Source organism: Delphinapterus leucas, chromosome 4 (genome assembly GCF_059928025.1).
Source record: "Delphinapterus leucas isolate spDelLeu-1000000601 "Yukka" chromosome 4, BTC_Dleu_Yukka2, whole genome shotgun sequence".
Taxonomy (NCBI): Eukaryota; Metazoa; Chordata; class Mammalia; order Artiodactyla; family Monodontidae; genus Delphinapterus; species Delphinapterus leucas.
In genome coordinates, this window is record NC_143132.1 from 138,518,729 (window position 1) to 138,544,875 (window position 26,147).

Below are 26,147 nucleotides of genomic sequence, written 5' to 3' on the forward strand. Positions count from 1 at the left end.
CTTTTCGGGTGAAGGCCGAGGGGTGGTAGCGCCGCGCGCGCCCAAGGGCCAGCCAGTAACCCGGACGCCGGAAGAGCAGCCTCCCATTCTTGGAGCGGCGCCAGCGAAACTCGGGACGTAGGTTGCCAGGGAGACGGCGCGGGGCGTGCCGGGAAGTCGAGCGCGGCCGCTGGGCGCCGTTGCCAGGGAGACGGCGCGGGGCACGCCGGGAAGTCGGGGAGGTGGCCCTTAGCGGGTCACGGAGGCGGAAGTGTACGCCGACCAAGGTGGGCGGGGAAAAGGAGGCCGGCCCAGCAGGCCTCGCTGCCCTAACCTAAGAGCAGCCATTCGGAGCGTGCTTTCCAGCCTTCCTGGGCGACCTCGCGCCAGGCCCGGGGGCACCTCACCTCTCCGCGAAGTCGGCGCCGCTAGCTTCCTGGAATCGGGCTCCCCGTGACGTCATACGCGGAGACTTCCGGCTCCGCTCGGGAGGTCGGGCTCACGTGCCGGGAGGTCCTGGTCTCCCCCGGCTCCTGCTGGCTTGTGGTGGAGAGGCTGGTCTTCTGGGAGGACGGAGCAGGTGGGCGCTGCCGCTGCGGGCCCGGGGGGCGCGGTTTGAAGGCCTGTATTTCAGGACTTGGAGCAAACGTTTTGCGCGCCTTCCTCCTGTCTAGCGCGCATTTGTTGAACATCTTCTGTAACTAGCTTCGGCTGAGTTGACGCGGTCTCTGCTCACATTTGCTGTACAAGACAGACTTGAGAGAAGTAGGTACTCTACAGGGTAAGGTTCTGAGACAGGGCCAAGCCTAGGGTGAAGTGAGTTGGGCGCTAAATGCAAGGGGAAGCCCAAAAACTCTGTGATCAAGATAAATAAATTTTAACACAATATCTTTAAAAAAAATCAAAACTAATGCAAAAAAAATACATGCTTGACAAAACCTCACGATTTTAAATAAAGACAGGATCAGTAACTGTGCCATGCTGAGCCATATTGGAGCCTGAGGCCAAAGGAGAAACCAGTAATAATTATCCTGTGACTTAGCCAGTTGGGGAAGGATATCTTCAGTTCCTGGGACATATATGCCAAGACAGATGAGAAGAGCCTCTGGTTAGCGTGAAACTGGAGAGTTAAGTTCCTCCAGGCTTGAAACTCGGAGCTGTGCTAATTAAGACGGGCCCATAAGCCAAGGCCTCAAAGAAATTCCCAGACTCTGATAATCAAAATAGAAAAACTGGATCCATATCATTGACCCGACACACTTTAGTTAACTGAAGCCTAATGCTTTCTGATCTATTAATTATGTTATTGAGGTTATCATTTTTATAGCTTAGGATCTTTTACGCTGACCCCACAAAACAAATATTCTGTGTTGTAGGATGGTGACTGTCTCAGTATCAAAGTCTGCAGAAGTTCTGTACGTCAGCAGCCTCCGTCCCTGTCCAAAGAGCAGACTCCATGAAGCCATTGAGTTTGTGCCTTGTAACATATGGGGAAAGCGAGAGAGAATGAAAAAGCACTCAGCTAGGTGGTATTGCCTGAGAATCTAGGTAAGGACTAAGATATTGACACCTAATGTGTTCTATTTAAAGAGCTCTTCACAACATTTGCTGTTGATTTGATGGTGCTAGAAACAGTAGCTTGGTCCCCCATAAGCAACATCAATTAAAAGTGTGTTCTCTTGTTTTAAACAGGCAATTCTTCAGACAGTCATGGGTATCCGAGGACTAATGAGTTTTGTGGAAGATCATATTAATGAGTTCTTCACAGATTTGAAATTGCGAGACACAAAAATTATCATTGACGGCTATGCCCTCTTCCACCGGCTTTGCTTCAGTTCAAACTTGGAGCTCCGGTATGGAGGGGACTATGATTCTTTTACAGATGTTGTAGAAAAATTCTTTGAATCACTTTTTGCTTGTAAAATCTGCCCATATGTTGTTTTAGATGGAGGATGTGACATTTCAGATAAAAAGCTTAACACTTTAAAGGATCGAGCTAGGGAGAAGATCCAGATGGCCCATTCCCTTTCTGTTGGCGGGGGTGGTTATGTGTGTCCCTTACTCATACGGGAAGTATTCATACAGGTTCTGATCAAGCTGCGGGTACGTTTTGTCCAGTGCTTTTCGGAAGCAGATCGGGACATTATGACCCTTGCTAATCACTGGAATTGCCCCGTGTTATCGTCTGATAGTGACTTTTGCATTTTTGACCTGAAAAGTGGGTTTTGCCCATTGAATAGCTTTCAGTGGAGAAACATGAACACTATCAAGGGCACACGAGACTGCTATATCCCTGCCAAGTGCTTTTCCCTTGATGCACTCTGCTGTCACTTCGGCAATATGAACAAAGTTCTGCTGCCTCTCTTCGCGGTGCTGTGTGGAAATGACCACGTTAATCTGCCTGTCGTGGAGACGTTCTTAAGTAAAGTATGTCTTCCTCTTGGGACTCCCAGTTCTAAGGGGAGGAGACACCACCGGGTGTTGGGACTTCTGAATTGGTTGTCTCGTTTTGCTGACCCTACCGAAGCATTAGACAACGTTCTGAAACATCTCCCCAGAAAGAGTCGAGGAACCGTGAAGAAGCTTCTCTGTGGCTCCATGGGGGAGTACCTGCAGTCCCAGGGGAGGCTGCAGGACTTCTTCCAGCATGGTGCTTACGCCTGCCCAGACACCTGGAATCCGGGTTTACCGCCTTGGGTGCTCGCGGCCTTGGCGAGAGGCCAGCTGTCCCCTTTCATCAGCGATGCTCTGGTGCTGAGACGGACCATTCTCCACACACAGGTGGAAAACATGCAGCGACCAAACGCCCACAGAATCTCTCTGCCCATCCGGCAAGTCATCTATGGGCTCCTTGTGAATACTCCTCCACATCCGGGAAATGTGGCCTGGGATGCGCTGCCTCCTCAGCCGCCAGCTTTCAGCGAAGTGGAAAGGATTAATAAAAATATCAAAACATCAATTGTTGGTGCAGTAGAACTGCCCAAGGATCATTCTGACTTAAGCAAATTGACTGAGGTAAGTATTTGTAATACCACTGCAATTTCTGTAAAGCATTTTACAGGTTACAAAGTGCTTTCATGTGTATTATCTCTCTTAACATAACAAACTGAGGTTGGTTGCTATATTGCCCCTATTTCATAGCTGAGAAAACTAAGACTCAGCTAAATCCTTAGCCAGGGAATTATACGTGCTACGACTCAAACCTACATCTTCTAGCTCCAAATCTGCCATTTCCACTGTACTTCAGTAGCATGTGTTAATCTTTGCGGTTATTACTACTACTCTTGTTGTTAACTAGCTATCAGTAGAATGGGGTTAGTGACTAAAAATAAAGGAAAGGGGAAAAAATTCTGAGCTACAGAAAAAAGAAAGCTTGCCTTTAGTCCTTGATCAAAGGCACAACTAACATCTCAGACTGCATTGGATTGCAATTAACAGGATTAATACTGATGCTTAGGACTAATTTTTCATTTTTATTGATGGGGACTCTTTTTTAGACTTGAGATTTATGGCATCATGTTGATTTGCTTAGTTTGATACTGAAAACTTGACTCTTAGCCTAACTCAGTGTTGATTAAACCTGAGTAACAGACCAACCCCCTTTTCAAGGTAAAAGAAATTCTCATGGATCCCAGTGTTTACTTAGTTTTTTTAATAATATTACATAAATATATTAAAAATTACAAATAGATGTGAAGCTGCTTATGGAAACACAATTAAATTTACAAATTAAATGCAGATAAACTCAATTCCAATTGCAATGGTTATTGGGGTTTTTTTGTTTTTGTTTTTAAATTTATTTATTTTTGGCTACGTTGCATCTTTGTTGCTGCACACAGGCTTTCTCTAGTTGCAGCGAGCGGGGGCTACTCTTCACTGCAGTGCATGGGCTTCTCATTGCAGTGGCTTCTCTTGTTGCACAGCATGGGCTTTAGGCACGCGGGCTTCAGTAGTTGTGCTGCGCCCGCTCAGTAGTTGTGGCACGCGGGCTCAGTAGTTGTGGCGCACGGGCTTAGTTGCTCTGTGTCATGTGGGATCTTCCCGGACCAGGGATTGAACCTGTGTCCCCTGCATTGGCAGGCAGATTCTTAACCACTGCGCCACCAGGGAAGTCCCGGGGGGGTTTTGGATTCAACTCAATATTCAGACTCAGGAGACTCTCTCAGGCTACTCAGGGTGCCAGTCTGCTCCGGGATATAGGGCCGCATAACAGCATCCGTGAAGCTTTGAATCAGGAGCGGGAGTCCTCCCAACGGTCTACAGCACTGATTCTCCTGGGGGTGATTTTGCCACCCAGGAGGCACTTGGCAGTGTCTGGAGACACTTTTGATTGGCAATACTTGGGGAGGGGTGGCTGTTGTTGCTACTGGCATATAGTCAGGAGAAGCCATGTATGTTGCTAAACATCTTACAGTTGACAGGACAGCGACCCCAGCCAAGAGTTATGTAGCCCAGAATGCCCACACAGGTGACTAGGAACTAGCCCTTTTAGCCTCCCCATTGGTGACAGCTCAGGCAGGAGGAACAAGATTCACATCATTGGGTCCAGGAGCCCCCTTGGCAATGGGGAATGACTGCTATTAGGAACAGGGTTTCTTTCTGGGGTGATGAAATGTTCTGGAATTAGAGATGGTTGCACAGGCTTATAAAGAAACTAAAACTACTTTAAAAGGGTGAATTTTATGACATGGAAATTATATCTCAGTTAAAGAAGGAAAAAGTCCCACTGGCCTCCTTCCCCACGGGATCTAATCTTTCTTGTAACAATTCCATAGACATAGCTTCTGAGGTCCCTGCAAGGGACATGCCTGATTACAAGTCACTGCACTCAGGGAAGCCCCAAGATAGGGCGTCCCCATCTGGTTTGTACAGTTCATTTATTGTGTAAGTCTAGATACAGTTTTACAAGAGGCATTCTTATGCTAAGTAGCATGACTTTACTTTATCATGTTTCCAGGTTTAAAGAACTGGAGAGTTGAGCATAGGTCAAATTCCAAACAAGGAATTTATTAAAACTTTACCCACACCAGAAAAATTGAAATTAGCAACGGTGTGGCTGTTAGCACAACTGACGCTGTCCCGAGCCCTTACAGCTCTTCCTATCCTTTCACTGACCCTACCCAGGACTGTACTGTGCCATCAGTCACTCCTCTGCATCAAGGGCTTTGTGGTTAATAGAGACTGTTTAATAATCATTAGGACCAGGTGGCCTCTATGCTCTTAGTCCCCAAACAATGAAAACCTTTTCTGACGTACTCACTGAGCCCCTGAGACCGGCTAGCTACCCATTCATGAATCTTGACTTAGGAATGCACGCCCTGTTTCCAAACACCCCCCCACCAAAGGTTAACTATAAATTGTCCCAGTGGCCCCGCAGCCGTGCGCAGCGCAGTTGCACATGCTTCCGATTAATCGTTGTCCACCAGATCCCGATCCCACCCTGACTACGTTACCCGCTGATAAACTGATCCAATGACTACATGGAGCCGCCTGCCTCGTTTTTCAGTCTCAGGATGCCTTCTCAGTTTGGTGGGCACTTCTCATTGCCTCCACCCTCCAACAGCAACATTCTGAAGGAGGTTTTGCTGAAATTACATTTCTCCTCACAACATAAATGGTGCTATGTTGGAGGGCTTTTTTTTTTTACTTTTTTTATGGCTTTATTGAGAAGTGTCTTTAATGTGCATACTCTGATGAGTTTTGACGTACATTTACATCCATGAATCCATTCTACAGTTAAGATAATGAATATATCCATCAGCCCTAAACATTTCCTTTGCCTCTCTGCCCTTCATCCTTCCCTCAGTGTGTGCACAGATAATTTACACCTTGATGCGTTCGAACCAGCTCAGCAGTTCCATGTAAAGGGCACCCAGATGAAGATTCATTATCAGCACCCCTGCTTTCCCCAGTGTGGTTACAGTCACTCCCTCCCTTACCCCTTGTACTCACTATTCTGATCTCTAACAACCTTGAATACTTTGTTTTTACACTTTATAAATCGTCTGGCTTCTTTTATTCAACATGGTGTTAATGAGATTCATTCATATCACTGTGCATAGTTGTAGATCTTTCATTTCTCATTGTTGTGTATTTTTACCTTGTGGGACTGTACCACAATTGATTGTTGATTTTATAGCTGATGGGCATTTGTGCAGTTTGCACTTTGGGCTATTATGAATAGTGCTATGAACATCCGAGTGCACAGCATTTAGTAAAAATACGGTCACATTTCTGTTGCACATATAACTAGGAGTGGAGTTGCTGGGACATAAGACACACATGTTCAGCTTAGAAGACACATTGCCAAGTGCACAGTGGTTTTTAACCAATAAATATTCCAACTAGCAGTTTATGAGAGTTCTTCTTACTTTATACCCTTGCCCTTACTTGGAATCTTCTATCCTTTTAAAAAATTTTAGCTGTTATTTTTTTTTATTATTTAAACAGATTTTTGTTAGCTTTATTCTTTTTTTGAATTTTATTTTATTTATTTTTTTATACGGCAGGTTCTTATTAGTTATCCATTTTATACATATTAGTGTATATATGTCAATCCCAATTGCCCAATACATAACACCACCACCACCACCCCCCGACCACTTTCCCCACTTGGTGTCCATACGTTCTCTACATCTGTGTCTCAATTTCTGCCCTGCAAACCAGTTCTTCTGTACCATTTTCCTGGGTTCCACATATATGCGTTAATATACGATATTTGTTTTTCTCTTTCTGACTTACTTCACTCTGTATGACAGTCTCTAGATTCATCCACATCTCTACAGATGACCCAATTTCGTTTGGTTTTATGGCTGAGTAATATTCCATAGTATATATATACCACATCTTCTTTATCCATTCATCTGTTGATGGGCATTTAGGTTGCTTCCATGACCTGGCTATTGTAAATAGTGCTAAAGTGAACATTGGGGTGCATGTGTCTTTTTGAATTATGGTTTTCTCTGGATATATGCGCAGTAGTGGGGTTCCTGGGTCATATGGTAATTCTATTTTTACTTTTTTAAGGAACCTCCATACTGTTCTCCATAGTGACAGTATCAATTTACATCCCACCAACAGTGCAACGGAGTTCCCTTTTCTCCACACCCTCTCCAGCACTTGTTGTTTGTAGATTTTCTGGTGATGCCCATTCTAACTGGTGTGAGGTGATACCTCATTGTAGTTTTTTGTTTTTTTCGTTTTTGCTTTTTTTTAACATCTTTATTGGAGTATAATTGCTTTACAATGGTGTGTTAGTTTCTGCTTCACAACAAAATGAATCAGTTCTATATATACATATGTTCCCATATCTCTTCCCGCTTGCGTCTCCCTCCCTCCCACCCTCCCTATCCCACCCCTCCAGGCGGTCACAAAGCACCGAGCTGATCTCCCTGTGCTATGCAGCTGCTTCCCACTAGCTATCTACCATACGTTTGGTAGTGTACATACGTCCATGCCTCTCTCTCACTTCGTCACAGCTTACCATTCCGCCTCCCCATATCCTCAAGTCCATTCTCTAGTAGCTCTGTGTCTTTATTCCTGTTTTACCCCTAGGTTCTTCATGACATTTTTTTCCCTTAAATTCCATATATATGTGTTAGCATACAGTATTTGTCTCTCTCTTTCTGACTTACTTCACTCTGTATGACAGACTCTAGGTCCATCAACCTCACTACAAATAGCTCAATTTCATTTCTTTTTATGGCTGAGTAATATTCCACTGTATATATGTGCTACATGTTCTTTATCCATTCATCCGATGATGGACACTTAGGTTGTTTCCATCTCCGAGCTATTGTAAATAGAGCTGCAATGAACATTTTGGTACATGACTCTTTTTGAATTATGGTTTTCTCAGGGTATATGCCCAGTAGTGGGATTGCTGGGTCATATGGTAGTTCTATTTGTAGTTTTTTAAGGAACCTCCATACTGTTCTCCACAGTGGCTGTATCAATTTACATTCCCACCAACAGTGCAAGAGGGTTCCCTTTTCTCCACACCCGCTCCAGCATTTATTGTTTTTAGATTTTTTGATGATGGCCATTCTGACTGGTGTGAGATGATATCTCATTGTAGTTTTGATTTGCATTTCTCTAATGATTAGTGATGTTGAGCATTCTTTCATGTGTTTGTTGGCAGTCTGTATATCTTCTTTGGAGAAATGTCTATTTAGGCCTTTTGGTTTTTTGTTATTAAGCTGCATGTGCTGCTTACAAATTTTGGAGATTAATCCTTTGTCAGTTGCTTCATTTGCAGATATTTTCTCCCATTCTGAGGGTTGTCTTTTGGTCTTGTTTATGGTTTCCTTTGCTGTGCAAAAGCTTTGACGTTTCATTGGGTCCCATTTGTTTCTTTTTGTTTTTATTTCCATTTCTCTAGGAGGTGGGTCAAAAAGGACCTTGCTGTGATTTATGCCATAGAGTGTCCTGCCTATGTTTTCCTCTAAGAGTTTGATAGTTTCTGGCTTTACATTTAGTTCTTTAATTCATTTTGAGCTTATTTTTGTGTATGGTGTTAGGGAGTGATCTAATCTCACTTTTCCATGTAGCTGTCCAGTTTTCCCAGCACCACTTATTGAAGAGGTTGTCCTTTCTCCACTGTACATTCCTGCCTCCTTTATCACAGATAAGGTGACCATATGTATGTGGGTTTATCTCTGGGCTTTCTATCCTGTTCCATTGATCTATATTTCTGTTTTTGTGCCAGTACCGTACTGTCTTGATTACTGTAGCTTTGTAGTATAGTCTGAAGTCAGGAAGCCTGATTCCTCCAGCTCCGTTTTTTGTTCTCAAGATTGCTTTGGCTATTCAGGGTCTTTTGTGTTTCCATACAAATTGTGAAATTTTTTGTTCTAGTTCTGTGAAAAATGCCAGTGGTAGTTTGATAGGGATTGCACTGAATCTGTAGATTGCTATGGGTAGTAGAGTCATTTTCACAGTGTTGATTCTTCCAATCCAAGAACATGGTATACCTCTCCATCTATTTGTATCATCTTTAATTTCTTTCATCAGTGTCTTATAATTTTCTGCTACAAGTCTTTTGTCTCCTTAGGTAGGTTTATTCCTAGATATTTTATTCTTTTTGTTGCAGTGGTAAATGGGAGTGTTTTCTTGATTTCACTTTCAGATTTTTCATCATTAGTGTTTAGGAATGCCAGAGATTTCTGTGCATTAATTTTGTATCCTGCTACTTTACCAAATTCATTGATTAGCTCTAGTAGTTTTCTGGTAGCATCTTTAGGATTCTCTATGTATAGTATCATGTCATCTGCAAATAGTGACAGCTTTACTTCTTCTTTTCTGATTTGGACTCCTTTTATTTCCTTTTCTTCTCTGATTGCTGTGGCTAAAACTTCCAAAACTATGTTGAATAAGAGTGGTGAGAGTGGGCAACCTTGTCTTGTTCCTGATCTTAGTGGAAATGCTTTCAGTTTTTCACCATTGAGGACGATGTTGGCTGTGGGTTTGTGATATATGGCCTTTATTATGTTGAGGAAAGTTCCCTCTATGCCTGCTTTCTGCAGGGTTTTTATCATAAATGGGTGTTGAATTTTGTCAAAAGCTTTCTCTGCATCTGTTGAGATGATCATATAGTTTTTCTCCTTCAATTTGTTAATATGGTGTATCACGTTCATTGATTTGCATATATTGAAGAATCCTTGCATTCCTGGAATAAACCCCACTTGATCATGGTGTATGATCCTTTTAATGTGCTGTTGGATTCTGTTTGCTAGTATTTTGTTGAGGATTTTTGCATCTATGTTCATCAGTGATATTGGCCTGTAGTTTTTTTTCTTTGTGACATCTTTGTCTGGTTTTGGTATCAGGGTGATGGTGGCCTCATAGAATGAGTTTGGGAGTGTTCTTCCCTCTGCTGTATTTTGGAAGAGTTTGAGAAGGATAGGTGTTAGCTCTTCTCTAAATGTTTGATAGAATTCGCCTGTGAAGCCATCTGGTCCTGGGCTTTTGTTTGTTGGAAGATTTTTAATCACAGTTTCAATTTCAGGGCTTGTGATTGGTCTGTTCATATTTTCTATTTCTTCCTGATACATTCTTGTCAGGTTGTGCCTTTCTAAGAATTTGTCCATTTCTTCCAGGTTTTCCATTTTATTGGCATAGAGTTGCTTGTAGTAATGTCTCATGATCTTTTGTATTTCTGCAATGTCAGTTGTTCTCCTTTTTCATTTCTAATTCTATTGATTTGAGTCTTCTCCCTTTTTTTCTTGATGAGTCTGACTAATGGTTTATCAATTTTGTTTATCTTCTCAAAGAACCAGCTTTTAGTTTTATTGATCTTTGCTATTGTTTCCTTCATTTCTTTTTCATTTATTTCTGATCTGATTTTTATGATTTCTTTCCTTCTGCTAACTTTGGGGTTTTTTTGTTCTTCTTTCTCTTATTGCTTTAGGTGCAAGGTTAGGTTGTTTATTGGAGATGTTTCCTGTTTCTTAAGGTAGGATTGTACTGCTATAAACTTCCCTCTTAGAACTGCTTTTGCTGCATCCCATAGATTTTGGGTCGTCGTTTCTCCATTGTCATTTGTTTCTAGGTATTTTTTAATTTTCTCTTTGATTTCTTCAGAGATCACTTCGTTATTAAGTAGTGATTGTTTAGTCTCCATGTGTTGGTATTTTTTACAGATCTTTTCCTGTAATTGATATCTAGTCTCATAGCGTTGTGGTCTGAAAAGATACTTGATACAATTTCAATTTTCTTAAATTTACCAAGGCTTGATTTGTGACCCAAGATATGATCTATCCTGGAGAATGTTCCATGAACACTAGAGAAAAATGTGTATTCTGCTGTTTTTGCATGGAATGTCCTATATATATCAATTAAGTCCATCTTGTTTAATATATCATTTAAAGCTTGTGTTTCCTTATTGATTTTCATTTTGGATGATCTGTCCATTGGTGAAAGTGGGGTGTTAAAGTCCCCTACTATGAATGTGTTACTGTCGATTTCCCCTTTTATGGCTGTTAGTATTTGCCTTATGTATTGAGGTGCTCCTATGTTGAGTGCATAAATATTTACAATTGTTTTATCTTCTTCTTGGATTGATCCCTTGATCATTATGTAGTGTCCTTCTCTGTCCCTTCTAATACTCTTTATTTTAAAGTCTATTTTGTCTGATATGAGAATTGCTACTCCAGCTTTCTTTTGGTTTCCATTTGCATGAAATATCTTTTTCATCCCCTTACTTTCAGTCTGTATGTGTCTCTAGGTCTGAAGTGGGTCTCTTGTAGACAGCAAATATATGGGTCTTGTTTTTGTATCCATTCAGCCAATCTGTGTCTTTTGGTGGGAGCACTTAGTCCATTTACATTTAAGGTAATTATCAATATGTATGTTCCTATTCCCATTTTCTTACTTGTTTTGTGTTCGTTATTGTAGGTCTTTTCCTTCTCTTGTGCTTCTTGCCTAGAGAAGTTCCTTTAGCAGTTGTTGTAGAGCTGGTTTGGTGGTGCTGAACTCTCAGCTTTTGCTTGTCTGTAATGGTTTTAATTGCTCCATCAAATCTGAATGAGATCCTTGCTGGGTAGAGTAATCTTGGTTGCAGGCTTCTCTCCTTCATCACTTTCAATATGTCCTGCCACTCCCTTCTGGCTTGCAGAGTTTCTGCTGAAAGATCAGCTGTTAACCTTATGGGGATTCCCTTGTGTGTTATTTGTTGTTTTTCCCTTGCTGCTTTTAATGTTTTCTTTGTATTTAATTTTTGACAGTTTGATTAATATGTTTCTTGGCATATTTTTCCTTGGATTTATCCTGTATGGGACTCTGTGCTTCCTGGACTTGATTAACTATTTCCTTTCCCATATTAGGGAAGATTTCAACTATAATCTCTTCAAATATTTTCTCAGTCCCTTTCTTTTTCTCTTCTTCTTCTGGAACCCCTATAATTCGAATCTTGGTGCGTTTAATGTTGTCCCAGGGGTCTCTGAGACTGTCCTCAGTTCTTTTCATTCTTTTTTCTTTATTCTGCTCTGCAGTAGTTATTTCCACTGTTTCATCTTCCAGGTTACTTATCCGTTCTTCTGTTTCAGTAATTCTGCTATTGATCCCATCTAGAGTATTTTTCATTTCATTTATTGTATTGTTCATTGTGTTTGTTTCATCTTTACTAGGTCCTTGTTAAATGTTTCTTGCATTTTGTCTATTCTATTTCCAAGATTTTGGATGATCTTTACTATCATTATTCTGACTTCTTTTTCAGGTAGACTGCCTATTTCCTCTTCATTTGTTAGGTCTGGTGGGTTTTTATCTTGCTCCTTCATCTGCAGTTTGTTTTTCTGTCTTCTCATTTTGCTTATATTACTGTGTTTGGGGTCTCCTTTTTGCAGGCTGCAGGTTCGTCGTTCCTGTTGTTTTTGGTGTCTGTCCCCAGTGGCTAAGGTTGGTTCAGTGGGTTGTGTAGCCTTCCTGGTGGAGGGGACTAGTGCCGGTGTTCTGGTGGATGAGGCTGGATCTTGTCTTTCTGGTTGGCAGGTCCACGTCTGGTGGTGTGTTTTGGGGCGTCGACTTATTATGATTTTGGGAAGCTTCTCTGCCAATGGGTGTGGTTGTGTTCTTGTCTTGCTAGTTGTTTGGCATAGGATGTACAGCACTGTAGCTTGCTGGTCGTTGAGTGAAGCTGGGTGCTGGTGTTGAGATGGAGATCTCTGGGAAATTTTCGCCATTTGATATTATGTGCATTTGGGAGGTCTGTTGTGGACCAGTGTCCTGAACTTGGCTCTCCCACCTCAGAGGCCCAGCACTAACTCCTGGCTGCAGCACCAAGAGGCTTTCATCCACACGGCTCAGAAGAAAAGGGAGAAAAGGTAGAATGAAAGAATTAGTAGTAGAAGAAGAAGAAGGAGAAGGGGGGGAGAGGAGGGGGAGGAGGAAGAAGAAGAAGAAAGAAAGGGAGGGAGGGAGGAAGGAGGGAAGGAAGGGAAAAAAAGAAAGAAGATAAAGTAAAATAAAGTAAGATAAGATATAATAAAGTTATTAAAATAAATAATTATTAAGAGGAAAGAAAAAACAAAAAAACGGATGGAACAAATGGTGGAAGAAAAGCTATACAGACAAAATCTCACACAGAAGCATACACATACACACTCACAAAAAGAGGAAAAGGGGAAAAAATCATAAATCTTGCTCTCAAAGTCCACCTCCTCAATTTGGGATGATTTGTTGTCTAAAGGAGGGAAGGAAGGAAAGAAAGAATGAAGATAAAGTAAAATAAAGTGATTAAATTAAAAAGTAATTATTAAGAAAAAAGTTAAAAAAAAACAAAAACAACGGATGGATCGAACCCTCGGAGTAACGGTGGAAGCAAAGCTATACAGACAATATCTCACACAGAAGCATACACATACACACTCACAAAAAGAGAAGGGGAAAAAATAATAGATCTTGCTCTCAAAGTCCACCTCCTTAATTTGGGATGATTCGTTGTCTATTCATGTATTCCACAGATGCAGGGTACATCAAGTTGATTGTGGACCTTTAATCTGCTGCTTCTGAGGCTGCTGGGAGAGATTTCCCTTTCTCTTCTTTGTTCTCACAGCTCCCAGGGGCTCAGCTTTGGATTTGGCCCCGCCTGTGTGTGTAGGTCCCCGGAGGGCGTCTGTTCTTTGCTCAGACAGGACGGGGTTAAAGGGGCCGCTGATTCGGGGGCTCTGGCTCACTCAGGCCGGGTGTAGGGAGGGTCACAGAGTGCAGGGCGAGCCTGCGGCGGCAGAGGCCGGCATGACGTTGTACCAGCCTGAGACGCGCCGTGCGTTCTCCTGCAGGAGTTGTCCCTGGATCACAGGACCCTGGCAGTGGCGGGCTGCACAGGCTCCCCGGAAGGTGGGTGTGGATAGTGACCTGTGCTTGCACACTGGCTTCTTGGTGGCGGCAGCAGCAGCCCTAACGTCTCATGTCTGTCTGTCTCTGGTGTCCACGCTTTTAGCCGTGGCTCGCGCCCGTCTCTGGATCTCCTTTAAGAAGCGTTCTTAATCCCCTCTCCTCGCGCACCAGGAAACAAAGAGGGAAGAAAAAGTCTCTTGCCTTTTCAGCAGGTCCAGACTTTTCCCCGGACTCCCTCCCAGCCAGTTGTGGCGCACTAACCCCCTGCAGGCTGTGTGCACGCCGCCAACCCCAGTTCTCTCCCTGCCGACCAAATCCCGAGCCTCAGCTCCCAGCCCCGCCCGCTCCGGCGGGGGAGCAGACAAGCCTCTCGGGCTGGTGAGTGCCAGTCGGCACCGATCCTCTGTGCGGGAATCTCCCCGCTTTGCCCTCCGCACCCCTGTTGCTGCTCTCTCCTCCGCGGCTCCGAAGCTTCCCCCTCCGCCACCTGCAGTCTCCGCCCGCGAAGGGGCTTCCTAGTGTGTGGAAACCTTTCCTCCTTCACAGCTCTCTCCCACTGGTGCAGGTCCCATCCCTATCCTTTTGTCTGTTTATTCGTTTTTCTTTTGCCCTACCCAGGTACGTGGGGGGGGTTTCTTGCCTTTTGGGAGGTCTGAGGTCTTCTGCCAGCGTTCAGTAGGTGTTGTGTAGGAGTTGTTCCATGTGTAGATGTATTTCTGGTGTATCTGTGGGGAGGAAGGTGATCTCCACGTCTTACTCTTCCACCATCTTCCCGGAAGTCCCTCCTCATTGTAGTTTTGATTTGCATTTCTCTAATACTTAGTGATGTTGAGCAGCTTTTCATGTGCTTCTTGGCCATCTGTATGTCTTCTTTGGAGAAATGTCTATTTAGGTCTTCTGCCCATTTTTGGATTGGGTTGTTTGTTTTTTTAATATTGAGCTGCATGAGCTGTTTATACATTTTGTAGATTAACCCTTTGTCCGTTGATTCGTTTGCAAATATTTTCTTCCATTCTGAGGTGAGTGTTGTCTTTTCATCTTGTTTATGGTTTCCTTTGCTGTGCAAAAACTTTTAAGTTTCATTAGGTCCCATTTGTTTGTTTTTATTTCCATTACTCTAGGAGGTGGATCAAAAAAGATCTTGCTGTGATTTGTGTCAAAGGGTGTTCTTCCTATGTTTTCCTCTGAGAGTTTTATAATGTCCGGTCTTACATTTAGGTCTCTAATCCATTTTGAGTTTATTTTTGTGTATGGTGTTAGAAGAGTTCTAATTTCATTCTTTTACATGTAACTTTCCAGTTTTCCCAGCACCACTTATTGAAGAGACTGTCTTCTCTCCATTGTATATCCTTGCCTCCTTTGTCATAGATTAGTTGACCATAGGTGCATGGGTTTATCTCTGGGCTTTCTATCCTGTTCCATTGATCTGTATTTCTGTTTCTGTTTCAGTACCATATTGTCTTGATAACTGTAGCTTTGTAGTATAGTCTGAAGTCAGGGAGTCTGATTCCTCCAGCTCCTTTTTTTTCCCTCAAGACTGCTTTGACTATTCAGGGTCTTTTATGTCTCCATACAACTTTTAAGATTTTTTGTTCTAGTTCTGTAAAAAATGCCGTTGGTAATTTGATAGGAATTGCATTGAATCTGTAGATTGCTTTGGGTAGTAGAGTCATTTTCACAATATTGATTCTTCCAATCTAAGAACATGGTATATCTCTCCATCTGTTTGTATCATCTTTAATTTCTTTCATCAGTGTCTTATAGTTTTCTGCATACAGGTCTTTTGTTTCCCTAGGTAGGTTTATTCTTAGGTATTTTATTCTTTTTGTTGCAGTCGTAAATGGGAGTGTTTCCTTAATTTCTCTCTCAGATTTTTCATCATTAGTGTATAGGAATGCAAGAGATGTCTGTGCATTAATTTTGTGTCCTGCAACTTTACCAAATTCATTGATTAGCTCTAGTAGTTTTTTGGTGGCATCTTTAGGATTCTCTATGTATAGTATCATGTCATCTGCAAACAGTGACAGTTTTACTTCTTCTTTTCCAATTTATATTCCTTTTATTTCTTTTTCTTCTCTTACTTCCGTGGCTAGGACTTCCAAAACTATGTTGAATAATAGTGGTGAGAGTGGACATCTTTGTCTTGTTCCTGATCTTAGACGAAATGCTTTCAGGTTTTCACCATTGAGAATGATGTTTGCTGTGGGTTTGTCATATATGGCCTTTATTATGTTGAGGTAGGTTCCCTCTATGCCCACTCTCTGGAGAGTTTTTATCATAAATGGGTGTTGAATTTTGTTGAATGATTTTTCTGCATCTACTGAGATGATCATATGGTTTTTCTTCTTCAATTTGTTAATATGGTGTATCACATTGATTGATTAGCATATATTGAAGAATCCTTGCATCCCTGGGATAAATCCCACTTGATTATGGTGTATGATCCTTTTAATGTGTTGTTGGTTTCTGTTTCCTAGTATTTTCTTGAGGATTTTTGAATCTGTATTCATCAGTGATATTGGTCTGTAATTTTCTTTTTTTGTAGTATCTTTGTCTGGTTTTGGTGTCAGCGTGATGGTGGCCTCATAGAATGAGTTTGGGAGTGTTCCTTCCTCTGCAAATTTTTGGAAGAGTTTGAGAAGGATGGGTGTTATCTCTTCTCTAAATGTTTGATAGAATTCACCTGTGAAGCCATCTGGTCCTGGCCTTCTGTTTGTTGGAAGATTTTTAATCACAGTTTCAATTTCATTACTTGTGATTGGTCTATTCATATTTTCTGTTTCTTCCTGGTTCAGTCTTGGAAGGTTATACCTTCCTAAAAATTTGTCCATTTCTTCCAGGTTGTCCATTTTATTGGCATAGAGTTGCTTTTAGTAGTCTCTTAGGATGCTTTGTAGTTCTGTCATGTCTGTTGTAACTTCTCCTTTTTCTTTTCTAATTTTATTGATTTGAGTCATCTCCCTCTTGATGAGCCTGGTTAATGGTTTATCAATTTTATTTATCTTCTCAAAGAACCAGCTTTTAGTTTTATTGATCTTTGCTATTGTTTTCTTTGTTTCTGTTTCATTTATTTCTGCCCTGATCTTTATGATTTCTTTGCTTCTGCTAACTTTGTGTTTTGTTTGTTCTTCTTTCTCTAGTTCCTTTAGGTGTAAGGTTAGATTGTCTATTTGAGATTTTTTTGTTTCTTGAGGTAGGCTTGTATAGCTATAAACTTCCCTCTTAGAACTGCTTTTGCCATATCCTATAGGTTTTGGATCGTCGTGTTTTCATTGTCAGTTTTCTCTAGGTACATTTTGATTTCCTCTTTGATTTCTTCAGTGATCTCTTGGTTATTTAGTTGGTTATTGTTTAGCCTCCATGTGTTTGTGTTTTTTACGTTTTTTTCCCAGTAATTGATTTCTAATCTCATACCCTTGTGGTCAGAAAAGATGCTTGATATGATTTCAATTTTCTTAAATGTGCTGAGGCTTGATTTGTGACCCAAGATGTGATCTATCCTGGAGAATGTTCCGTGTGCACTTGAGAAGAAAGTGTAATCTGCTGTTTTTGGATGGAATGTCCTATAAATAGCAATTAAATCTATCTGGTCTATTGCATCATTTAAAGTTTGTGTTTCCTTATTAATTTTCTGTTTGGATGATCTGGCCATTGGTGTAAGAGAGGTGTTAAAGTCCCCCACTGTTATTGTGTTACTGTCTATTTCCTGTTTTATAGCTGTTAGCAGTTGCCTTATGTATTGAGGTGCTCCTGTGTTGGGTGCGTATATATTTATAATTGTTGTATTTTCTTCTTGGATTGATCCCTTGATCATTATGTAGTGTCCTTCCTTGTCTTTTGTAACATTCTTTATTTTAAAGTCTATTTTATCTGATATGAGTATTGCTCCTCAAGCTTTCTTTTGATTTCCATTTGCATGGATTATCTTTTTCCATCCCCTCACTTTCAGTCTATATGTGTCCCTAGGTCTGAAGTGGGTCTCTCGTAGACAGCATATATATGGGTCTTGCTTTTGTATCCATTCAACGAGCCTGTGTCTTTTGGTTGGAGCATTTAATCCATTCACGTTGAAGGTAATTATTGATATGTATGTTCCTATTACCATTTTCTTAATTGTTTTGGGTTTGTTTTTGTAGGTCCTTTTCTCCTCTTGTGTTTCCCACTGAGAGAAGTTCCTTTATCATTTGTTGTAGAGCTGGTTTGATGGTGCTGATTTCTCTTAGCTTTTGCTTGTTTGTAAAGCTTTTGATTTCTCCATCAAATCTGAATGAGATCCTTGCTGGGTAAAGTAATCTTGGTTGTAGGTTCTTCCCTTTCATCACTTTAAGTGTATCATACCACTCCCTTCTGGCTTGTAGAGTTTCTGCCAAGAAATCAGCTGTTAACCTTATGGGAGTTCCCTTGTATGTTATTTTTCCCTTGCTGCTTTCAGTAATTTTTCTTTGTCTTTAATTTTTGCCAATTTGATTACTATGTGTCTTGGCTTGTTTCTTCTTGGGTTTATCCTGTATGGGACTCTCTGCACTTCCTGGACTTGGGTGGCTATTTCCTTTCCCATGTTAGGGAAGTTTTCTAGTATAATCTCTTCAAATATTTTCTCAGGTCCTTTCTCTCTCTCTCCTCCTCTGGTACCCCTATAATATGAATGTTGTTGCGTTTAATGTTGTCCCAGAAGTCTCTTGGGCTGTCCTCATTTCTTTTCATTCTTCTTTCTTTATTCTGTTCTGCAGCAGTGAATTCCACCATTCTGTCTTCTAGGTCACTTATCTGTTCTTCTGCCTCAGTTATTCTGTTATTGATTCCTTCTAGGGTGTTTTTCATTTCACTTATTGTATTGTTCATCTCTGTTTGTTTGTTCTTTAATTCTTCTAGGTCTTTGTTAAACATTTCTTGCATCTTCTCGATCTTTGCCTCCATTCTTTTTCCGAGGTCCTGGATCATCTTCACTATCATTATTCTGAATTCTTTTTCTGAAAGGTTGCCTATCTCCACTTCATTTAGTTGTTTTTCTGGGGTTTTATCTTGTTCCTTCATCTGGTACATAGCCCTCTGCCTTTTCATCTTGTCTATCTTTCTGTGAATGTGGTTTTTGTTCCACAGGCTGCAGGATTGTAGTTCTTGCTTCTGCTGTCTGCCCTCTGGTGGATTAGGCTATCTGTGAGGCTTGTGCAAGTTTCCTGATGGGAGGGACTGGTGGTGAGTAGAGCTTGGCTGTTGCTCAGGTGGGAAGAGCTCAGTAAAACTTTAATCTGCTTGTCTGCTGATGGGTGGGGCTGGGTTCCCTCCCTGTTGGTTGTTTGGCTGGAGGTGACCCAACACTGGAGCCTACCCAACACTGGAGCCTACCCAGGCGCTTTGGTGGGGCTGATGACAGACTCTGGGAGGGCTCACGCCAAGGAGTACTTCCCAGAACTTCTGCTGCCAGTGTCCTTGTCCTCATGGTGAGACACAGCCACCCCCCACCTCTGCAGGAGACCATCCAACACTAGCAGGTAGGTCTGATTTAGTCTCCTGTGGGGTCACTGCTCCTTCCCCTAGGTCCCGATGTGCACACTACTTTGTGTGTGCCCTCCAAGAGTAGAGTCTCTGTTTCCCCCAGTCCTGTCAAAGTCCTGCAATCAAATCCCGCTAGACTTCAAAGTCTGATTCTCTAGGAATTCCTTCTCCCGTTGCCGGACCCCCAGGTTGGGAAGCCTGACATGGGGCTCAGAACCTTCACTCCAGTGGGTGGACTTCTGTGGTATAAGAGTTCTCCAGTCTGTGAGTCACCCACCCAGCAGTTATGGGATTTGATTTTATTGTGATTGCGCCCCTCCTAATGTTTCACTGTGGCTTCTCCTTTGTCTTTGGATGTGGGGTATCTTTTTTGGTGAGTTCCAGTGTCTTCCTGTCAATGATTGTTCAGCAGTTAGTTGTGATTCTGGTGCTCTCACAAGAGGGAGTGAGAACACGTCCTTCTACTCCACCTAATTTTAGCTGTTCTTATGGTTGCCATCATTTTAGCCAATTTGGTGGGTGTTAGTTTGCATTTCTCTGATGACTTATTTGAACACCTTTGCATGTGTTCACTGGCCATTTGCATATTCTGTTAAGTTTCTATTCAAAGCCTTTTGCCCATTTTCGTGTGTTTTGGTTTATTTCTATACACAGGTCCTTTGTCAGATAACATTGTGGGAGCATACTGTGGGTTGTCTTTTCAGTCATGTATGTTTTGCTGAACAAAAGTTCTTAATACACTCTAATCTAAAATTTTATTTATGCCTGTCACTTTTGTGACCTACTTAAGAAATTATTGCCTGCTCCAAGGTCATGAAAAATATTTTTGCCTTTTACACTTAGATCTGAAATCTATCTAGAATTGATTTGTTTGTGTGTGTGTGGCATAGGGGTCAGGACACTTTTCCCCCACATGAAAATCCAGTTGAGTCAGTGAGTACAGCAGGTGGATTATACTCCTGGCTCAGTGGAGAGGACAAGTGTTCTCATCACGTACTTGTATTCAAAGTGGGGTGAGATTTTAGTTCAGTGTCTGTGCGGTGACATCATTTGGCTTTCCCTTGGCACCCTCAGTTCTGCATTTTAGCTCAATGTTGTTAGCTCTAATTAGCCCATGATATTTCTAAAGGGAATCAGGTGCAAATATTATTCCAAAGGTGTGCAGGTACAAGTACGGAGACTTTGTGATATCATCTTCATTCTGTATGCTTAACGTGATGTGACAGTAATACTTCATCTGCTCTGTGCCAGCTCTTTTAATAGAAAATGTATACAATCTCTCATTTATTTCCCACAGTAACCAGGTAGGGTAGAGTTTCCATTTTGGCTGTGTCACTTGCAGTGGACAGAGCACCATTCAAGTTAACTTGTGAGAGGCTAACCGTAAGGAGAGATGGAAGGGATCATTCTGGGGGAGTAAGTCAGTGCCAAGCCCAGCCTCTCTCCGGGTGCCTCTGCCTCTGAGGCAGCTTCTTCTGCAGACTTGTCACATGGGATGAACCCTAACTAGATTTAAGGGCTGTGAGCAGAGTAGTCCCCCTTGGGGAAGGGAACAAGGACTAGTGGGTTCCATGAAACATCTGTGTAACTCATTCTAGTGCCCATTTTACAGATGATCAGACCTGACTGTAGAAAAGCTCAGAAACTCGCTCAAGGCTGCAGAGTTAGTGAGGGCAGAACCTCTCTGAAGTCAAAGCCCAGACTCTGCTTGGTTCATAGAAGTTGTAACTTGGCTAGAGAATTCAATAATTTAAGCATCATATGTCAGAAAAGAATTCATGTATTTTCTTAGCTTTGCATGATAGGTCTTTCTATCAGTTTAGATTATGAGGAATATATTTAAATTTAAGTAGTTAATGCTACTTCCCATAGGGGTGATTGACTGTACTGTAAACCACTTTGCATATTTCTAATTTTTAAATTTTTATCACAGTATCAAATTATTAAAACCAGTACCTATAAATCATTATATTAAAGTTGTCATACATTGATGATGAACCTATTTTGTCAGTTACAACGTGTTTTACTTCAAGTTAACATCTCTGTTATTCAGCTGTCAACACACTTACTTACTGACTAGGTGTTAGGTGCCAAGAAATGTGCCAGACTGTCTCATCCTTCCAGAAAATTAAGAAGGAAATCTTTTCTGGGTGTGTGCAGACACCAGTAATACAAACTATTTTTTTTCCTCTTAGAGTTTGATTGTGAAGTCGCCCAGAGATGCTCTTTTAATAGTCCTAATTTCCTTACCTGTAGAAGTGTGTGACCTGCAAGGTCCCTTACGGTTCTTAAATCTTAAGATTCATAGTAAATCAACTATACTTCAGTTTTTTTAAAAAATGGAATAAAAATCAACAAAAAAAGAGAAGGAAAAAAGATTCATTAAGGCAAAATTATGTCAACCAGAAGCCCGAAGCCCTCATAGCTGTTTACTTTTATTTGAAGCCTGGAGTGAAAGTTGGTGTGGTATGTTATTACAAGGACAATGCAGACAGCCCTTAAATATTCCTATTTGCTGGAATATACCTGCCACTAGAAGCGGCCACCTTGGGACAATCCCCGTGTGGGAGAAAACAGACAATAAGACATTCAGCTGGGTTGGTACATGAGGCAGGACCCAGACAAGCAGAAGGCTGCATGGGATGCTGCAGAGGGTGCATGTGGTTAAAGTCTGCCTTCCAGAGGTGATTGGTGATGGTGTCACAGAGGACGGGGGCTTGAACAGTCACTGGCAGGTGAGGGTAGGGTTGAGTATAGGTCTTTGTTTCTTAAAGCAGAAGAGTTAAAATGCAGCTTCCTGGGCTCCCCTCATTTACTGAATCAGTTTAAGGGGTGGGGCCTGAGGATTGTTTTAACAAGCTTCCCAGGTGACATGCACACTGCAGATGCCCAACAGCCTGCATGGGGGATGGACTGACGTGAGCAAGGGCTGTGCAGTGGGGAAGAGACAGCACGTCCAGCCAGTCACCACATTTATTACGCCCCTTATGAAGGTTCTAATTTTGAGTGTGGCTGATTTTTTTCCATAGGAAGATAAGAAACCGACCTAGAGAATGAAGAAGAAAGACATTCTCCAAAGTAACTTACAGAATGTTTGGTGTATATTTTCAGCTCTCCTTGGCTAGACGCCAGATACTTCTGTTAGAAACGCTGAAAGTGAAACAGAGCATCCTGGACCCAATCCCTGCTGCGTTGAAGTTGCCCATCGCCGTCAGCTGCTACTGGGTGCAGCACACGGAGGCCAAGGCAAAGCTGCATCATCTGCAGGCCTTACTGCTGGGGATGCTGATGGGACCCTTGCATGCCATGATCAACAGCCCTGGTAGGTATCTGGAAGTCCCAAGAGTATGTTTTTGCATGTTACTTGCATGTAATCAAACGTTTAAACAAACAAACAAAAATTCTCGGGTTATTTACTTCCATCAGAACTTAGCAGTGGGGCACCAAAATGTCACTCATTCCTTGTAGATCTTTCTGAGTGCTCCGTGTACCAGGTCAGTGCTGGAGGGCTTGACCTCAAGGGCACAGCAGTGAAGATGCGCTGATGCTGCCTCACCCACCTGTCCTCTGGCACCTGACGCTCAGTCTGTAAAGCGTGACCGTGATGTACATTTTGTGCTCCGTGTTCCCTGTCCTTCTCTTCAGTGCAGCAGCAGCATCTCCCCCGGAGACTTAAGTAAAATTGCCCATTGGTGAAACTTAAGAATACCTACAATTACTGTAAACATTCATGCTTGTGCTGTTTTGTGTCGTTTATTTTTTTACTTTCTTTTTTCCCCACTGTAAGTTTCAATTAGTATATGAGTTGTGATGGTAGAACTGGTAACTTCTCTTTCTATTAGAGAAATACACTTTGAGGCAGTTTCATCTTTATTTAAACATCAGGTGAAATAAATGATGCATTGGAGCACTTCAATCCTGTAATGGGATTATTCTCTTTACAAAATTATGAATGCTTTATCCAAACATGTATAATAGTTGTCACACTCTAGAACAGTACTAACATGATAGCTACTAGCCACAGGTGGCTATTTAAAATTTAAAATTCAGCTTCTCAATGCACTTGCCACATTCTAAGTGCCCAGCAGCCACAGGTGGCTAGAGGCTGCTGTACTGGACAGCACAGATGTAGAACATTCCCATCACTGCAGAAAGTTCTGGACAGCACTACTCTGGCATTTACTGTTTAAAATAAGTTCATGAAAGGATGAGCCAGCACAGACTCCAGGACACCCCAAAGTGGGAGAGCAGCTGTCAGAAGGGACTGTTGCACAGCAAGTTAAGTTCTGGCCCACTGCTGGTTAGGACACAAGTTTAGGGTGTTTCCTCTCATTGAACATAAATATAGTTTAAGAAAATTCTCAGAGCACCAGTCTATTAAGTTTTTACCTGAGTCCAACAGAAGGGGCATGTCAAGGGTCTGTTTCTTTTCTTTTAGGAATGTGGACCCCACACCCAGGCAGGCTCAGTGCCTTGCTGCTCGCTCATTGGTAAAAGGTGGGCCTCCTTTTCCTTCCTTCCAGGTTGGTCCGGAAGGCAGGCTGCACGTGGAGCCGGGAACAGGCAGGTTTCCTGGGGTGGCTGCTGCTTGTCCTCCACCACTGAGGAAGTGGCTGATTTGCCCCATTCTCTATGAGTCATACTCTTATTCTCTTCCCATAAAACAGAAGTTAAAGCGTGTTTTGAACACACGGCTGTTTCTTTAAGGAAATGTAGTGAAATAGAACAGTAAAGAGAAGGGGATTTTTCATAGAGACACATTTAGGGTTTGGAGAGTTCAGATGCAGACGTGTTTAAAGTCAGGTAGTAGATTAGAGGAAGAGATACTATTTTAAGGAAAAAGATAAAGAATTTGGGGTTGAATAAAGTTAGGTTGTCATTAAAAGGGCATCTCAGTATAAATATTTCAGTTTATACATTGAAAGGCTTTTACATTGACATGAAAATAGAGAAGAGCCAAAAAAGGAAAGCATTTTGGTTATTCACTTTTTTCTTTATGGAATTTGAAGTTTTATATATGGATAAAATTACAAGGTGATACAGTGTTTTTGGAAATACTGCCCTTGGGTCGTGTCTTTATCTAGATGAGGAAGCTCTGCAGGGCGGTGGTGCTGAGATGCTGTATGAAGAGCTGCAGAGAGTGAAGGCACAGCCGGGCCTGAGGCTGGACTTAGACACAGCTCATGTCTTCTGTCAGTGGCAGTGCTGCCTGCAGATGGGGCTGTATCTCAACCAACTGCTGTCCACGCCTCTCCCAGAGCCAGACCTAACTCGGTAAGCACCCAGGAAACTAGTGCAGGTGGCTGCATGTAGAAGTAAATACTTCAGTTTTCATTTAACGCAAAGAAGTTTTTTTTAAAACAATCAAACTTAGTATATAACTGGTCTTGGATCACTGTTAGAGCTGAAGAGCTGTAATATTAAACTTTTAAAATATTAAATTACTTCCATATTTCCAAAGAAAGTTTCCATGATTTTTTAAAGTTTTCCAAATTTAAAAAAATCGGTTCATTAAAATAAAAATAAGAGGCAGTTGTTGGTAGAGTATAGCTCTTTCCCTCATTTCTTTCAGATCTTTATTCAAATATCAAGTTATAAAGGCTTTTTCTGATCATCCTACTGAAATATTATTCAAGGGAGTGAGTGAGGAAGATAAAAGGGAGATGGTTAGAAAATGGAGTTGAGATTACATACGTGCTTTGTCTCTCCACTTGAAGATAAGCTCTGGGTGTGTGCTGGGACTTGCCTGTTTTGTTTACTGTTGTAGCCCCAGTGCCTAGCATTAAATACTCAAATACTTGTTGAATTAATGAGTGCTATACGGAGACCTATCATATATGCTGGTTTGACTTGAAATATTTCAAGTTGAAAGCTTCCTAGCAGTGCATAGTGTTGTTAATGTTACTGAACTCAAGTCTGTGTGTCTGACGCACAGTGAGGCCAAACAGTACCAAAACATTGGAGTTTGGAGCAGAGAAAGGTTTATTGCAGGGCCCTGGAAGGAGATGGGTGGCTCATGCCTTAAAAACCCCAACTCCCTGAGAGCTTTCAGCAAAGCCCTTTTATAGGAAAGGTGAAGGAGGCACATGGTTAGTTGTTGCAGACTTCCTGGTGTCAGATCCTTTGTTCTTGAGGTCAGGTCACCATGTTCCTATAAACCTCTAACAAAACAAATGTTATCCTCTGTTCTAAAGAGAAAGGGAAAGGGAGGCATTTAATTCTGTCTCCATGCCTCCTTGTGGCTTTTAACACTTAACAAATCCCAGAAGCGAAGTGACATCATTACCCTTCATTTTACCTGTTCAAAGTCCCAAGGACCGACTTTCGCCCTCCTAGGTCTGGGCCCTGGCTAAGAGGAGGGGTCCCTGCGGGGGCTGGTTACCCTGCCCCGGAGCGTTCGTTTGTCTGGCACCCAGTCTGGGTCCTCCTGCCAGTGCCCAGGCCAAACGGGAGAGGCAGATCTCAGCTGGCGGTGCCCTCAGGGCCTGGCCCCCGAGACCTTGCCCAGCCAGCATCACTGAGGGAGCCAGGCGCCCAGGACCCCGCCGGCCCTCAAACTGGACCCCAGTTCCCCCAGCTCACCCACCGGCCCCAAGGCCAGCGGGCCTAGGAGCCAGGGAGAAGGCTGTGATCCGCCTCTCACCACATTCGCTGTCCCAGCACGGCTGCGAGCTGACTGCTGCTGGAGGGGGACCGCTGTCCCGGCTGCCAGTCCTGGCTAAGGGCTGCGTGCCCACCCCGCCCCCTGTACTGAGCGTGGCGCACCCCCCCCACACACACACACACACACGTCGGCCCGCCGGGCCTGCCAGCTGGACACTCAGCAGCACGAGGGCCTC

General features: G+C 42.4%; 2 protein-coding genes across 7 annotated transcripts in view; one reads left to right on the forward strand and one right to left on the reverse strand.

Moving 5' to 3' along the window:
* NEK11 (NIMA related kinase 11) overlaps positions 1-683 on the reverse strand; it is a 112,176-nt gene extending 111,493 nt beyond the window's left edge. The window contains exon 1 of the mRNA XM_089911156.1: positions 1-683. The gene's annotated coding sequence lies outside the window, so the exon portion shown is untranslated.
* The window catches only part of ASTE1 (asteroid structure-specific endonuclease 1), a 27,993-nt gene continuing 2,108 nt past the window's right edge, over positions 263-26,147 (forward strand). For 3 of the 6 annotated variants that reach the window (XR_016393142.1, XM_022561771.3, XM_022561774.3), the window contains exons 1-5: positions 264-559; positions 1,356-1,527; positions 1,672-2,994; positions 22,420-22,630; positions 24,393-24,582. Coding sequence is in view for 5 of the 6 variants with exons in the window: in XM_022561771.3 (XP_022417479.1) it covers positions 1,690-2,994; positions 22,420-22,630; positions 24,393-24,582 (1,706 nt within the window). In the remaining variant the exon portion in view is untranslated. The other 3 variants (XM_022561772.3, XM_022561773.3, XM_089911155.1) reach the window with 3 other exon arrangements.